Source organism: Lampetra fluviatilis, chromosome 63 (genome assembly GCF_964198595.1).
Source record: "Lampetra fluviatilis chromosome 63, kcLamFluv1.1, whole genome shotgun sequence".
In the NCBI taxonomy this organism is placed as follows: Eukaryota; Metazoa; Chordata; class Hyperoartia; order Petromyzontiformes; family Petromyzontidae; genus Lampetra; species Lampetra fluviatilis.
Genome location: NC_136337.1, coordinates 3,938,546 through 3,952,407, shown reverse-complemented (window position 1 = coordinate 3,952,407; position 13,862 = coordinate 3,938,546). Strand labels below are relative to the sequence as shown.

The 13,862-nt window shown below is 54.7% G+C and overlaps 2 protein-coding genes across 2 annotated transcripts; one reads left to right on the top strand and one right to left on the bottom strand.

The window, feature by feature from the left end:
* Positions 1 to 269: 269 nt before the first annotated feature.
* On the bottom strand, positions 270 to 6,356 carry LOC144951592 (tRNA-dihydrouridine(20a/20b) synthase [NAD(P)+]-like; the record flags this gene model as incomplete). The annotated part of the gene is made up of 4 exons (XM_078881872.1): positions 6,007 to 6,356; positions 4,844 to 4,965; positions 2,400 to 2,517; positions 270 to 468 (listed from the first exon to the last, which is right to left on the bottom strand). Coding segments are annotated over exons 1-4 (525 nt in total), but the record flags the coding sequence as incomplete, so codon positions are not given.
* Positions 6,357 to 7,012: 656 nt separating this feature from the next.
* ALKBH4 (alkB homolog 4, lysine demethylase) lies at positions 7,013 to 13,178 on the top strand. The gene is made up of 5 exons (XM_078881877.1): positions 7,013 to 7,146; positions 9,146 to 9,316; positions 10,851 to 11,042; positions 11,731 to 12,020; positions 12,543 to 13,178. The coding sequence occupies exons 2-5, from the start codon at positions 9,149 to 9,151 to the stop codon at positions 12,940 to 12,942; spliced, it is 1,050 nt and encodes a 349-aa protein (XP_078738003.1). The 5' UTR covers positions 7,013 to 7,146; positions 9,146 to 9,148; the 3' UTR covers positions 12,943 to 13,178.
* The last annotated feature ends 684 nt before the right edge of the window (positions 13,179 to 13,862 follow it).

Sequence of the window (13,862 nt, the reverse complement as noted above, 5' to 3'; positions counted from 1 at the left end):
GGGGAGGAGGTGAGAGGGAGGTGGAGGGGGGGGGAGGAGGTGGAGGAGGTGGGAGGGGGGGGAGGTGGAGGTGGAGGGGGTGTAGGAAGAGGTGGAGGAGGTGGAGGGGGGGAGGAGGGGGGGGAGGGAGGAGGGGGGTGTAGGAAGAGGTTTTGGAGGTGGAGGACGTGGAGGGGGGGGAGTGAGGTGGAGGGGGGGGGAAGAGGTGGAGGGGGAGGGGGAGGAGGAGGGAGGAGGTGGAGAGGGGGGGGAGGAGGAGGTGTAGAAGAGGTTGAGGCAGGAGGAGCATGAGCAGATGACGAAGTGGCAGGAGGAGGAGGAGCTGTTGACGTTGGGTGAACGGACCGTATTTTGATGGAGACGCTGAAGTTGGGGTCGGGGATCTGCGCTCGGACTTGCCGCACCATGTCCCTGACCAGCTCGGGTTTGTCCAGGAGACACGCCCCGTAGCCCTCGGACACGGCCCAGCTGCGCACACCACACACACAAAGACAAAGATCCCCCGTGTAGCCTTAACAGGCCGTAGGGGCAAGTGCTGTTCGCGAGCACCCAGGAAGGCCGGCACGGCGCACGAGGGGGCGGGTGGCCAGCACCACGCCCGGCCGCCTTTGTCTCCCCGGTGGCGATATTTACACACCGCACCGGGTACTCATTTGAGGCCGAGTCGACCTAGGGGGAAGCCCAGGACCGGTTCAAATAATCGTCACCGGTGTTGGCCGTGAGCGGGAATCGAACTCGGCTCGCCGGGTTCATAGCGCAGCGCGCTAACCGCTGCACCACCGCTCCTCTGCACGTGTCACTTGAGTTTCACTCTTCTTCGTTCCGAGACGTCTACAAGTTGCAGGGTGGGGGGGGGGGGAGTCCCATTCACCGCTAAATCTCGGGATGCGCAAGCGGAGAGGCGTTCATTTGATTTTGAGAGGCGTCGCGCCGTTTGCTTTTAAGGACATTGTTAGGGGCCGTCCGTAAATGACGTCACGCGATTTTGGACGATTTTTGACCCCCCCCCCCCCTTCGTCACACGGCGTCACAAGAAGTCAGACACCCCTCCTCAAATATGGCGTCACAAAGCTCTGCCCCCCCACCCCCCCCAAAAAAAAACCATGCTTCAAATCGCTTTAAACTATTGTCATTTTAGTGCGTATTTAATGTGGCGCTGCACTCTGATGTTGTAGGAGAAAACATTTATTAAAAGGTCTATTTAATTAAGTAGAACGTGTTGTCTATATTTATTTAAAGTTGCGCATTTTTATGTGACGTCATATTTCTCAAACCCCCCCCCCCTCCTCGTCACACATCGTCACAAATGTCCGACCCCCACCCCCCCCCCTAGGCGCATGACGTCATTTATGGACGGCCCCTTACTCACCGCAGAGAAGTGGAGCGACACGACCGCACTGTACGATAGCTGACGCCAAACTGTGCAACCGCACCTCTGACTCGCACGGTTGGCTATATACGGTGCGAAAGAAGTTCAATATACATACTGAACTATTTAAAAAATTGGTATTTTACCAGGTAAAGCCCTCTGAACTATACTATGAGCTATCATTCTGGTCACAAATGATAGCTCAACCAAGTGGACATTCGTCAGAGTCAAATGCGTGATGTTGATTCTGAACGTGGGGGGAAAAACCGGAGGACCTGGATAAAAATCCATGCAACCAGGGGGAGAGAGAAACACGCACACTGCAACCATGCAGGTGTCAGGGTCTGGATCGAACCCACGACCTCCTGCACACCAGGCGAGGTAGTTGACATCTCCTAGCCACCGTGATGATGATGAGAGAGAGAAACACGCAAACTCCAAATACACAGCAGTAGGCGTCAGGGTAGGGATCGAACCCACGACCTCCTGTACACCAGGCGAGGTAGTTGACATCTCCTAGCCACCGTGATGATGATGAGAGAGAGAAACACGCAAACTCCAAATACGCAGCAGGCGTCAGGGTCGGGATCGAACCCACGACCTCCTGCACACCAGGCGAGGTAGTTAACATCTCCTAGCCACCGTGATGATGATGAGAGAGAGAAACACACAAACTCCAAATACACAGCAGGCATCAGGGTAGGGATCGAACCCACGACCTCCTGCACACCAGGCGAGGTAGTTAACATCTCCTAGCCACCGTGATAATGATGAGAGAGAGAAACACGAAAACTCCAAATACACAGCAGCAGGCGTCAGGGTAAGGATCGTTCCCACGACCTCCTGCACACCAGGCGAGGTAGTTAACATCTCCCAGCCAACGTAGCCCCACTACAGCCACCAGTTCTTACGCACGGCATCCGCCCAACCCAAGCGATATCCAGCCTCGATCCTGCCCGGCGCCTGGCCTCGTCCTTCCGAGGTCGATCCCTGACGCCAGGCAGGGGGAGCCGACGGAGCCGTCCCTCACCGCTGGGGGCAGCCGCAGTTGAGGTCGACGCCATCGGCGTACGGGGTGACGGCGAGCGACGCCGCCGCGAGGTCGTAGGGGTCGTTTGCGGCAAACTGGACGATGAGCGGACGGTCGGCTGTGTGCGGACAAGCGATCGTCGTCAGCGGCGGCGGCGGTGGCGTCATCATTCGATTACAAAAATTCAAACAACTTTTGTCCAGTAGTAGGTTTTTACCCTTTCAACTGGTACAAAAACTGACACCTTTATACAAGGCATCATGTTTGCAATAACCGCAACACAAGCAGTCAAAATGCAAACAAAAAGAAACAAACTCTGATGATGATAATGATATGCACTGTCCTTGAAGTTGATTGGTCCACACGCGAGACGGCTTTTCTTAGAGCCTAGTCTCACATGGTGTTGGATCAGATGACGCCAAAAGGCGCACAACTCAAACTTTTGTCTGACCAGGTTAAGGCCCCATGGAGCTGAATGGCTCGTTTTTGGCGAGTGACCTGGCGATCACAAATGAAAGCTCGACCAAGTGGCTGATCATCTTCATCGTCATCGTCACGTGGAAATTTAGAGCAGTGGCCAAATGCTCTCAACTTCCTCGACCTTTACTATGAGACCTCTTTTACCAGTGGCAAAATATAGTAGTAGGTTTTTACCCTTTTAAACTGGTAAAAAACTGACACCTTTATACAAGGCATCATGTTTGCAATAACCGCAACACAAGCAGTCAAAAATGCAAACAAAAAGAAGCAACTCTGATAATGATGTACGCCTTCTGGTGTCATCTGGTCCAACACCAATGGGGACTAGGCTCTAAAGAAAGCCGTCTCGGGTGTGGACCAATCAACTTCAAGGACAGTGCATATCATTATCATTATCAGAGTTGCTTCTTTTTCGATTTAAAGCTTTCGTGACTGCAGGGATTCATCTTCTTGGTTTTTTCGGTAAAGTCACGTAGAAGGGAAGTAATAAAGAACCAAGAAGTTGCTTCTTTTTGTTTGCATTTTTGACTGCTTGTGTTGTGGTTATTGCAAACATGATGCCTTGTATAAAGGTGTCAGTTTTGTACCAGTTTAAAAGGGTAAAAACCTACTACTACTTCCTCGACCTTTTCTGACCTGCCCCCGACTTGAAATCTGTTATTATTTTGTTAAATAGAGCTTCGCAGCTCATCGGATTTCTCCAGTCTGAATAAAGATTCCAATTCCGACTCTGACCTTTCCCAACGCTGACGAGGCCCCTGCACCTCTGAATAGCACGGATGGCTACGTATGGTGGGAAAAAAGTGCAACATACATACAGAGACCCACACAGAGACCCATAGACTCACACAGAGACACATAGACTCACACTGAGACCCATAGACTCACACAGAGACCCATAGACTCACACAGAGACGCATAGACTCACGCAGAAACCCATAGACTCACACAGAGACACATAGACTCACGCAGAGACCCATAGACTCACACAGAGACCCATAGCCTCACACAGAGACCCATAGACTCACACAGAGACGCATAGACTCACACAGAGACACATAGACTCACGCAGAGACCCATAGACTCACACTGAGACACATAGACTCACACAGAGACCCATAGACTCACACAGAGACCCATAGACTCTCACTGAGACCCATAGACTCACACAGAGACCCATAGACTCACACAGAGACGCATAGACTCACGCAGAGACCCATAGACTCACACAGAGACACATAGACTCACGCAGAGACCCATAGACTCACACAGAGACCCATAGCCTCACACAGAGACCCATAGACTCACACAGAGACCCATAGACTCACACAGAGACCCATAGACTCACACAGAGACCCATAGACTCACACAGAGACGCATAGACTCACACAGAGACGCATAGACTCACACAGAGACCCATAGATTCACAGAGACGCATATAGACTCACATAGAGACCCATAGACTCACACAGAGACCTATAGACTCACACAGAGACCCATAGCCTCACACAGAGACCCATAGACTCACACTGAGACCCATAGACTCACACAGAGACCCATAGACTCACACAGAGACCCATAGACTCACACAGAGACCTATTTCTTTAGAACGGCTTTTAGTGTTTAGTTTGCTGTCGTCCCCACGCACGTCCGATTAGCATGGTCGACTACGTACGGTGCGAAATAAGTTCATACATAAATACACGTACATTTGACCTCAGTTTGATACAGAGGTCGCAACCGGGTACCCGATACCTGTACCCTACCCGATACCCGGCTACCCGTACCCGGCCAGGTACAGGTACGGGTACCCGTTTGCGACCCTGGTGCGGCCGGGTACGGGTAAGGAATCAAAACCCGTTTGCGACCTCTGGTTTGATATAAACGCCCGATGGCTTCCCCCCCCCGGCCGCGACCACCCCCCCCCCCCCTGGGCATGCCCGTGTAGACCCGCGTGGCCTCACCCGCGTTGGTGGTGAACTCGCTGTCGCGCGCACGCAGCGAGCGCGCGAAGGCGTCGGCCAGGATCATGGGCGTGAAGCAGAGGTCGCAGCCGTAGCGCCGCACCAGCGAGCGGAACGCCAGCCTGGGGACAAGCGGGGAGAGGGGTGCGTGAGAGAGCGCGGGGAGAGCAGGGGGAGAGTTTCAGTTTCATTTCATTGATTAGCTATAGCCCTGTGAGCCATTGGGCTCTTGAATCGGGTGCAACCGCAACAAACAAAAAACTAAAACATGAACAAGAAACCATCTTAAAGTGACTATGTGACTAAGTGCAAAGAGAAAAATCCAGGAAAAAACTGCAAAGTCTTCAAGAAAAAAAAGCACCGTACACCAACCCTGTGCAAATATCCTAGTGGGATGCAAGTCAAACAACAACAACAACCACAAGACAACTTAGATTAAAGCCATCCTTCTAACTCCGTACTACAACAAACAAACATGGCCAAACCAAAAAACTTTTCGAAATCACCAAAATAAAACCAGCAGAAATAGCTCTGGAGTCGCTTTCGACAGGGATCACCAACATCGAGTGACAACTGCCCCTCGCGCCGCGTGCGCCTCACGGCCACGTGCCATGCAGGCACCGCGTCATCACCCACGTGGTCCGCGTGGAGTTACCTGGTTACAACGTGAAAGTCAGTGCACCGGGACAGAGAGACAGGGTGAGAGAGACAAAGTGAGACAGAGACACAGAGAGAGACAGAGACACAGAGACAGACAGAGTGAGAGAGACAGAAAGACAGACAGTGAGACAGAGAGACAGAGTGAGACAGAGAGACACAGAGAGAGACACAGAGACAGACAGAGTGAGAGAGACAGAAAGACAGACAGTGAGACAAAGAGACAGAGTGAGACAGAGAGAGACAGAGAGACACAGAGACAGACAGAGGGAGAGAGAGACTTTTGACTTTTAAACAACTTTTATTGCCGCCAGCAGCAACAGCACTGGAGGCGATTCCGATATGGAGGCAGACAGAGACAGAGAGACAGAGACAAACAGAGACAGTGAGACAGAGTGAGAGACAGAGAGAGATAGATGCACCCAGACCCAGACCGTCCCGTCAATGAATCCCGACAGGGGCAAAATGAACCACGATGTACCACGATGCAACGTGATGCCACTCACTTGGAGTATCGAACCATCGGCGCCGAGACGCGGACCATCCGCCCTGACTGCAGCAGCTCCACTGCACTCATCCGTCTCTCCGCCATCCCTCGCCCGGAGACCCCGAGTCAGGTAGGGGACCCTGGTTCTGATAGGGGACCCTGGTTCCAGTAGAGACCCTGGTTCTGATAGGGGACCCTGGTTCTGATAGGGGACCCTGGTTCCGATCGGGGACCCAGACTCTGATAGGGGACCCAGACTCCAGTAGGGGACCCTGACTCCAACTGAGACCCCAGCGAGTCTGTGGTGGTGGTGCTGGTGGGGGTGGTGGTGGGGGGTGGTGGTGCTGGTGGTGCTGGTGGTGGTGCTGGTGGTGGTGCGGGTGGTGGGGGGTGGTGGTGGTGCTGGCGGTGGTGCTGGTTGGTGGTGGTGGTGGGGGTTGTGGTGCTGGTGGTGCTGGTGGGGATGGTGGGGGGTGGTGGTGGTGCTGGTGGTGGTGCTGGTTGGTGGTGGTGGTGGTGGGGGTTGTGGTGCTGGTGGTGCTGGTGGGGATGGTGGGGGGTGGTGCTGGTGGTGGTGGAGGGGTGGTGGTGGTGGTGCTGATGGTGGTGGTGGGGGTGGTGCTGGTGGTGCTGGTGGTGCTGGTGGTGGTGGTGGGGGTGGTGCTGGTGGTGCTGGTGGTGCTGGTGGTGGTGCGGGTGGTGGGGGGTGGTGGTGGTGCTGGTGGTGCTGCTGCTGGTGGTGGTGGTGCTGGTGGTGGCTGCGTGCGAACCAATGAAGTGAATCACCGCGGTCCCTACGATTGTCTTCATTATTGCAGCGGTGCCTCAATTAGCACGACGGAAACGCGGTGCGAAAATTACCAACACCCCCACACCGCGCCAATCGCACTGCGACATCGCAAAGTTACCAATAAAGAAATATAAGCGACCTTCGTTTATATATTTGTATTTTATTTTTAAAAATGTGTTAGTTTTTTTACGAGGGTAAAATGACCGCGGACCCCTTTAGCAGGCGGAAGCGGAAGTGGATTTCGCCGCCACGCGGGAAGCAAAAATACATTTTCCCCCGAAGCGGCGGAGGCGCCGGGAGCCTCCCCTAGGTCGACTCAGCCTCAAACGAGTACAGTACCTGGCGCGGCGTCACATACCGCGTCAACCCGTACGGTTTACACCACCAGCAGCAGCACCACCAACAGCACCAGCACCACCACCCCCCACCAACACCACCAGCAGCACCACCAACACCACCAGCAGCACCACCACCACCCCCCACCACCACCAGCACCACCACCAGCACCACCACCAGCACCACCACCAGCACCACCACCACCTCCCCCACACCACCAGCACCACCACCAGCAGCACCACCAGCAGCACCACCACCAGCACCACCACCACCTCCCCCACACCAGCACCACCACCACCTCCCCAGCACCACCACTACCAGCAGCACCACCAACACCAGCAGCACCACCACCTCCCCCACACCACCAGCACCACCACCACCTCCCCCACACCACCACCAGCACCACCACCACCACCTCCCCAGCACCAGCAGCACCACCAACACCAGCAGCACCACCACCTCCCCCACACCACCAGCACCACCACCACCTCCCCCACACCACCACCAGCACCACCACCACCTCCCCAGCACCACCAGCACCACCACTACCAGCAGCACCACCACCACCAGCAGCACCACCACCTCTCCCACACCACCACCAGCACCACCACCACCAGCACCACCACCACCAGCACCACCAGCACCACACCACCAGCAGCACCACCAGCAGCACCACCAGCACCACCACCCCCCACCACCAGCAGCACCACCACCAGCACCACCAGCACCACCACCAGCACCACCACCAGCACCACCACTAGCACCATCAGCAGCACCACCACCAGCACCACCACCAGCACCACCACTAGCACCATCAGCAGCACCACCACCAGCACCACCAGCACCACCACCACCAGCACCACCAGCACCACCAGCACCACCAGCACCACCACCAGCACCACCACCACCAGCACCACCACCAGTGTTTGTGTGCAGGGAAATTGATGGTTTCAATACGGGCAACACAATTATATATATGTGTGTGTGTTGTGTTCTCTCTCTCTCCTTGTGATGGAACTTTGTAGGATTAACGTTGAGGTTTATAGGGGGGTCTGTTATAAGGTAGGGCACTGATAAGGGGTTCACAGGTATGTAATTATGGTAGTCTAGGGGCCGTCCATAAATGACGTCACGCACCTAGGGGGGGGGGGGGTGGTCAGACATTTGTGACAATTTGTGACAAGGCGGGGGGGGGTGTTGAGAAATGTAACGTCACATCAAAATGCGCAACTTTAAATAAATACAAACAACACGTTCTACTTAATTAAATAGACTTTTAATAAATGTTTTCTGCTACAACATCAGAGTGCAGCGCCACATTAATTACGCACTACAATGACAATAGTTTAAAGCGATTTGAAGCATGTTTTATATTTTTTGGGGGGGGGGGGCAGAGCTTTGTGACGTCATATTTGAGGGGGGGTCTGACTTTTTGTGACGCCGTGTGACGAAGGGACGGGGGGTCAAAAATCGTCAAAAATCGCGTGACGTCATTTATGAACGGCCCCATAGTGTAGTGTATAGTAGTGTCAACCCATACGCCTTACCCCGTATTCTTGTACAGGGTAATTAAGTTTTCAGGTCCATACGGCGTAACAGCCGTTTCAAGACGGGCAACATCGTTTTTTGTGTATTTGCGTTCCTCTCCTTGTGATGGGACTTTGTAAGATGAACGTTGATATTTATAGGGTCTGGTAGGGCAGATTTGAAGCTTTCGTGACTGCAAGGATTCATACTCTTAGTTCTTTCGGTAAAGTCACGTAGGTAAAAAATGAAATTAAAATTAATATTGTTTTATTTTTATTAATTTCATTTTTTACCTACGTGACTTTACCGAAAGAACTAAGAGTATGTATGACATCGCCACTGGGGAAACAGGCGGTCGGCCGTGGTGTTGGCCACCCACTCCCTAGACTACCGTGCCAGCCCCCACGTGTGTTTCTCGTTCACAGCCACTCGCCCCCCACAGCCTGCTGTTTAAAGGCGACACGGGGAATCTCTGTCTCCTGTGTGTGTGTGTGCTCCGAGCCAGGCAATGGAGGCGGCTGTGCCGTGTGCGTGCAAGGGCGTGCGCACCTGCCTGGCCTGTGAGTCCGACGACAAGCGGAGGCGACACAACAACAACCGCCACAACAACGACAACAACCGCCACAACAACAACAACAATGACAACAACCGCAGCGACGACGATAGCTGCAGAGAGGTTCGGTCTCCACAACGCCAGTCCCGGAGGCTCCCTTGAACCAAGACGAATCGATATTTAAATCTTGACTTTAAAGCTTTCGTGACTGCAGGAATTCACATTGTTTGGGTCTTTCGGTAAAGCCACGTCGATAGAAAATAATAACTCCACTCCCCTCTCATCTCACACAGATATTGTACTCTTAGATATAAAATAAATCTAATTATTTTCTACCCACGTGACTTTACCGAAAGAACCAACGAGTATGGATCCCTGCAGTCACGAAAGCTTCAAATCAAGATCGCACAGATATTGTTTTATTATTTTTCTAGCTACGTGGCTTTACCGAAAGACCCAAAGAATAAGAAACAATATTTGTTTACTTTACCAGGTAAGGCCCGCTGAGCTACGAAGCTGTTTTGCAGAAGCCCAAAATCGTGGGGCTTATCACGTGGGAATAAATAGCGGCCAAAATGCTCAAAACGCGTGACGTTGACTCTACGCAAACGCGGAGGGAAAAACCGGAGGACCTGGAGAAAAATCCACGCTACCACGGGAAAAGACAGAGAAAACACGCAGACTCCACATACACATGTAGTGGGCACCGTGACGAACAGAGTCGTTTAAACAGAGGCAACACTTATGTATTAACACTTAGCCCCGTTACAGCGTCACACTCGAAGAGGTAACCGCCTCTCCACCCGCTACTCTCAAGGGAGGTATTCCCAATCTAACTCGCCTGCTCCCCACCTATACCACGACCCTCCTCTCAAGGAGGCTACCTGACCCGGCCCAGCCAAGGCGCAGGTCTCGACCAGTAGCCACACGGACCCAGCCCTTACAAGGACATCGGGCCTCGAGATTCTGGGGTCTTACCGCTGGCCTTACTCTGCCCGGCCCTTAGAAGGACAGCGGGTCAGAGGAGTCCCAGGGTCTAGCTAGCCGGACTTCAGTCTTCAGCTGGTTCTTCTGGCTTCGGCTTGTCCGCACTGAACTCTCTCTCTCTCGGGCTCACGCCTTTTATACAAACTTCCCACCGAGGGGCGGGGCTCTGTGGGATCACAGCCGCTCCCCGCAGCCCCCACCCGTTGGGAGGGGCTGCGGCTAGGGATATCACAACCGCCCCGCACAGATAAGTAATGGAAGTTAACCAGAGCTGGTGTGCGTGCGTCTCAATACCACCACCACCACATATACAGACGTCAGGGTCTGGATCACGCGAGGGAGTTCACATCTCCTAGCCTACCGCGGCGCCTGGACCGCCTTTGCCCGCTTTAAATTTCGATGTAAAGCTTTCGTGACTGCAGGGATTCATCTTCTTGGTTCTTTCGGTAAAGTCACGTAGAATGGAAATTAAAAAAATAATTAAACATTATTAAATTATATTGCTAAATTATTTTATTATGTTTTATTTTTAAGTTGAGAGTGAAATTACATCTTCTTGGTTCTTTCGGTAAAGTCACGTAGAAGGGAAGTAATAAAATAATAATAATAAAATACAATTCTCACGACGTTTCGGCCACAACGCTTTGCCCGCGCTTTGTCGACGTTCCAGCTTGTGCTGGAGTTTGATCCGGCGCTGGGGCTTGCCGTGGTGCCGCCGGGCTCGCCGCTCGCCGGGATGGCGGCGCGCGTGAGCGGCGTGCACGTGTGGCGCGACTTCCTCAGCCCCGACGAGGAGCAAGAACTCGTCGTCGCCATCGACCGCGACGAGTGGAGACCGTCGCAGTCGGGAAGACGCAAGCAGGTGCAGGCGCGCGCTCCTGCCTCCGCCCTCTCATCGCACTCCCCTCGGAACTCCTCTCTCAACTCTCATCTCACTCACTTGTCAGCTCACGCCACTCCCATTTCAACTCACTCCACTCTCATCTCACTCCCCTCTCATCTCACTCCACTCCCATCTCATCTCACTCCCCTCCCATCTCATCTCACTCCCATATAATCTCACTCCCCTCTCATCTTACTCCCCTCTCATCTCAGTCCACTCCCCTCTCATCTCACTCACCTCTATCTTGATTTGAAGCTTTCGTGACTGCAGGAATCCATACTCTTTGGTTCTTTCGGTAAAGTCACGTAGGCAGAAATAAAATAAAATAAATCACCTCTCTTCTCACTCCACTTCCCTCCCAATCACCTCTCATCTCATCTCACTCCCCTCTCATCTCACTTTGCTCCCCTCCGCCCACACTCTCCCACCTCTCCGTCATCTCAAAATACGCCGGATTAAAAAAAAACACATCGCATTGCCTTGCACAACGCCGAACGTTTTCTCCTCTCTCCTTTAACACCCCCTCAACCCCCTCAACCCCCTCAACCCCTGCCGGGAACCCCCCACCTCGCCCCCCACCCCGCCCCCCACCTCGCCCCCCACCCCGCCCCCCACCCCGCCCCCCACCCCGCCCCCCACCCCGCCCTCCTCCCCCTCCTCCCCGCAGGACTACGGGCCCAAGGTGAACTTCCGCAAGCGGCGTGTGCGAGCGGCCGGCTTCTCGGGGCTGCCGCCGCTGAGCCGTGCGCTGGCGCTGCGCGTGCGCGCCGCCAGCCCCGCCCTGCTCGGCGACTTCGTGCCCGTCGAGCAGTGCCACCTGGAGTACGAGCCGTCGCGCGGCTCCAGCATCGACGCACACCTAGACGACGCGTGGCTCTGGGGAGACCGCCTCGTCACCGTCAACCTCCTCTCGGACACGGCGCTCACGCTCACTCGGCCCGCGGGGCGGGCGGGCGGAGACGTCGGGACGCGGGAGGGTGCGGCCGCGGGGACGGGAGATGCTGGAGAGGCCGTCGACCGGTCGGGTCAGCCGCCGCCGCCGCGAGGTGACGGGGGAGCCGCGGGTGGGAGGAGGGGCACGGCGGGGGGGGACGGCGAGGGAGCTCGGCGCGAGAGGGAACGCCCGGAAGGTTTGGGGGCGCGCAGGGACGGGCCGAGACATTCTGGAGACGTGGGGACGCTGACAACCGGGGTAGGGGGGTGTTTGGGAGGAGTGGAGGAGATCGGCAACGGCACGGGCGACGTCCAATCGGCGGGAGATTCGGGAGAAGTTGACGACGACGACGACGATGACGACGACGGGGAGTACGTCACGTTGAGGCCCCTTTCTTTTTGGCAGCAAAGACGGGAGAACCGGCTCCGCCAAAACCCGGCACCGGACCTCCGATCCCCAACCGCCACCTCCGCCGCCACACCGCAAATGCACCGTCCTCCCGCTCCTCCGGGCTCGGGCTCGTGTGTGCGCGTGCCGGCGTCCTCGGTGACGGTGCGCGTGCCGTCCCCGCGCCGGTCCCTGGTGCTGCTGCGGGGCGCGGCGCGGCGCTCGTGGCTGCACGCGGTGCGGCGCGGCGACGTGGCGGCGCGCCGCGTGTGCATCACGCTGCGGGAGCTCTCCGCCGAGTTCCGGCCGGAGCCCCGCGCCCTGGCGCTGCTCGCCGACGAGGCGCTGGCGCCGGAGGGGACGGCGCGGATGGACCGGGCGGAACCGGAGGAAGCGGCGGCGGCGTCGGCGATGACGACGATGACGACGGGGATGACGACGACGATGCCGACGGCGACGACGATGGAGTTCGGAGAGCTGCGAAGCCGGCGCTCGGCGGAGATTGGGGCGCGGTTGTTGGCGACGGCGCTCACGTTCCGGGGAATACCGGTGCTGTGACCGGTTGCGACCTCGCTGCGCCACGAGCTCATTCGAAACTAAAATGCATCTCGGTAATAATATTCCTCAATTTCGATGTGAAGCTTTCGTGACTGCAGGGATTCATCGTCTTGGTTCTTTCGGTAAAGTCACGTAGAAGGGAAATAATAAAATAATAAAAATAAAACATAATAAAATAATTCTCACGACGATTTCGGCCACAACGCAAGCAGCCGTCCTCAGGTGAAGAACAGGTCATTCAGACGCTGTCTTTCCGACAGACCTGTTCTTCACCTGAGGACGGCTGCTTGCGTTGTGGCCGAAACGTCCTGAGAATTATTTTATTGGTTTATTTTTATTACTTCCCTTCTACGTGACTTTACCGAAAGAACCAAGAAGATGAATCCCTGCAGTCACGAAAGCTTTAAATGTCTGACGTAGTGTGGGTGCTGCGGTGTGCAATACCACAGCTCTAAACAACGTCCCCGTGGACAGTTGAACCCACTGACAACCCGCAGGCTCGCTTACTAAACTACATTATTTTTATTTGACCAGGTAAGGCTCACTGAGCGATTTAAAAAAAAAAATTTAGAAGCAACCTGCGCTACAAATAGCTCCGATATTAGGAAGCCATTGGGAGCTATGGCACTTTTAAATGGAGATTGAAAACTAATTTCTTTAGCGACTGCTTTTTGTGTTTAGTTTGTTGTCCTTCCCCGCACCTCCGATTAGCACGGTTGGCTACGTACGGTGCGAAAGAAGTTCAACATACACACAACGAAGTGGCTCATCATGTCAAAAATTATAGCAGACAAATACTCTCGGATTCTACATGTGGAAGGAAAAAACCGGAGGGCCCAGAGAAAAATCCACACAACCACAAGGAGAAGAGGCACGCAAACTCCAAATATACAGCAGCCGGCGTCAGGGTCAAGATCGAA

Coding starts and splice junctions, on each gene's coding strand:
- ALKBH4 (XM_078881877.1), top strand. CDS start 9,149: ATGGAGGCGGCTGTGCCGTGTGCGTGCAAGGGCGTGCGCACCTGCCTG. Junction 9,317..10,850: donor ACGACGATAGCTGCAGAGAG/GTTCGGTCTCCA, acceptor TCGACGTTCCAG/CTTGTGCTGGAGTTTGATCC. Junction 11,043..11,730: donor AGTCGGGAAGACGCAAGCAG/GTGCAGGCGCGC, acceptor TCCTCCCCGCAG/GACTACGGGCCCAAGGTGAA.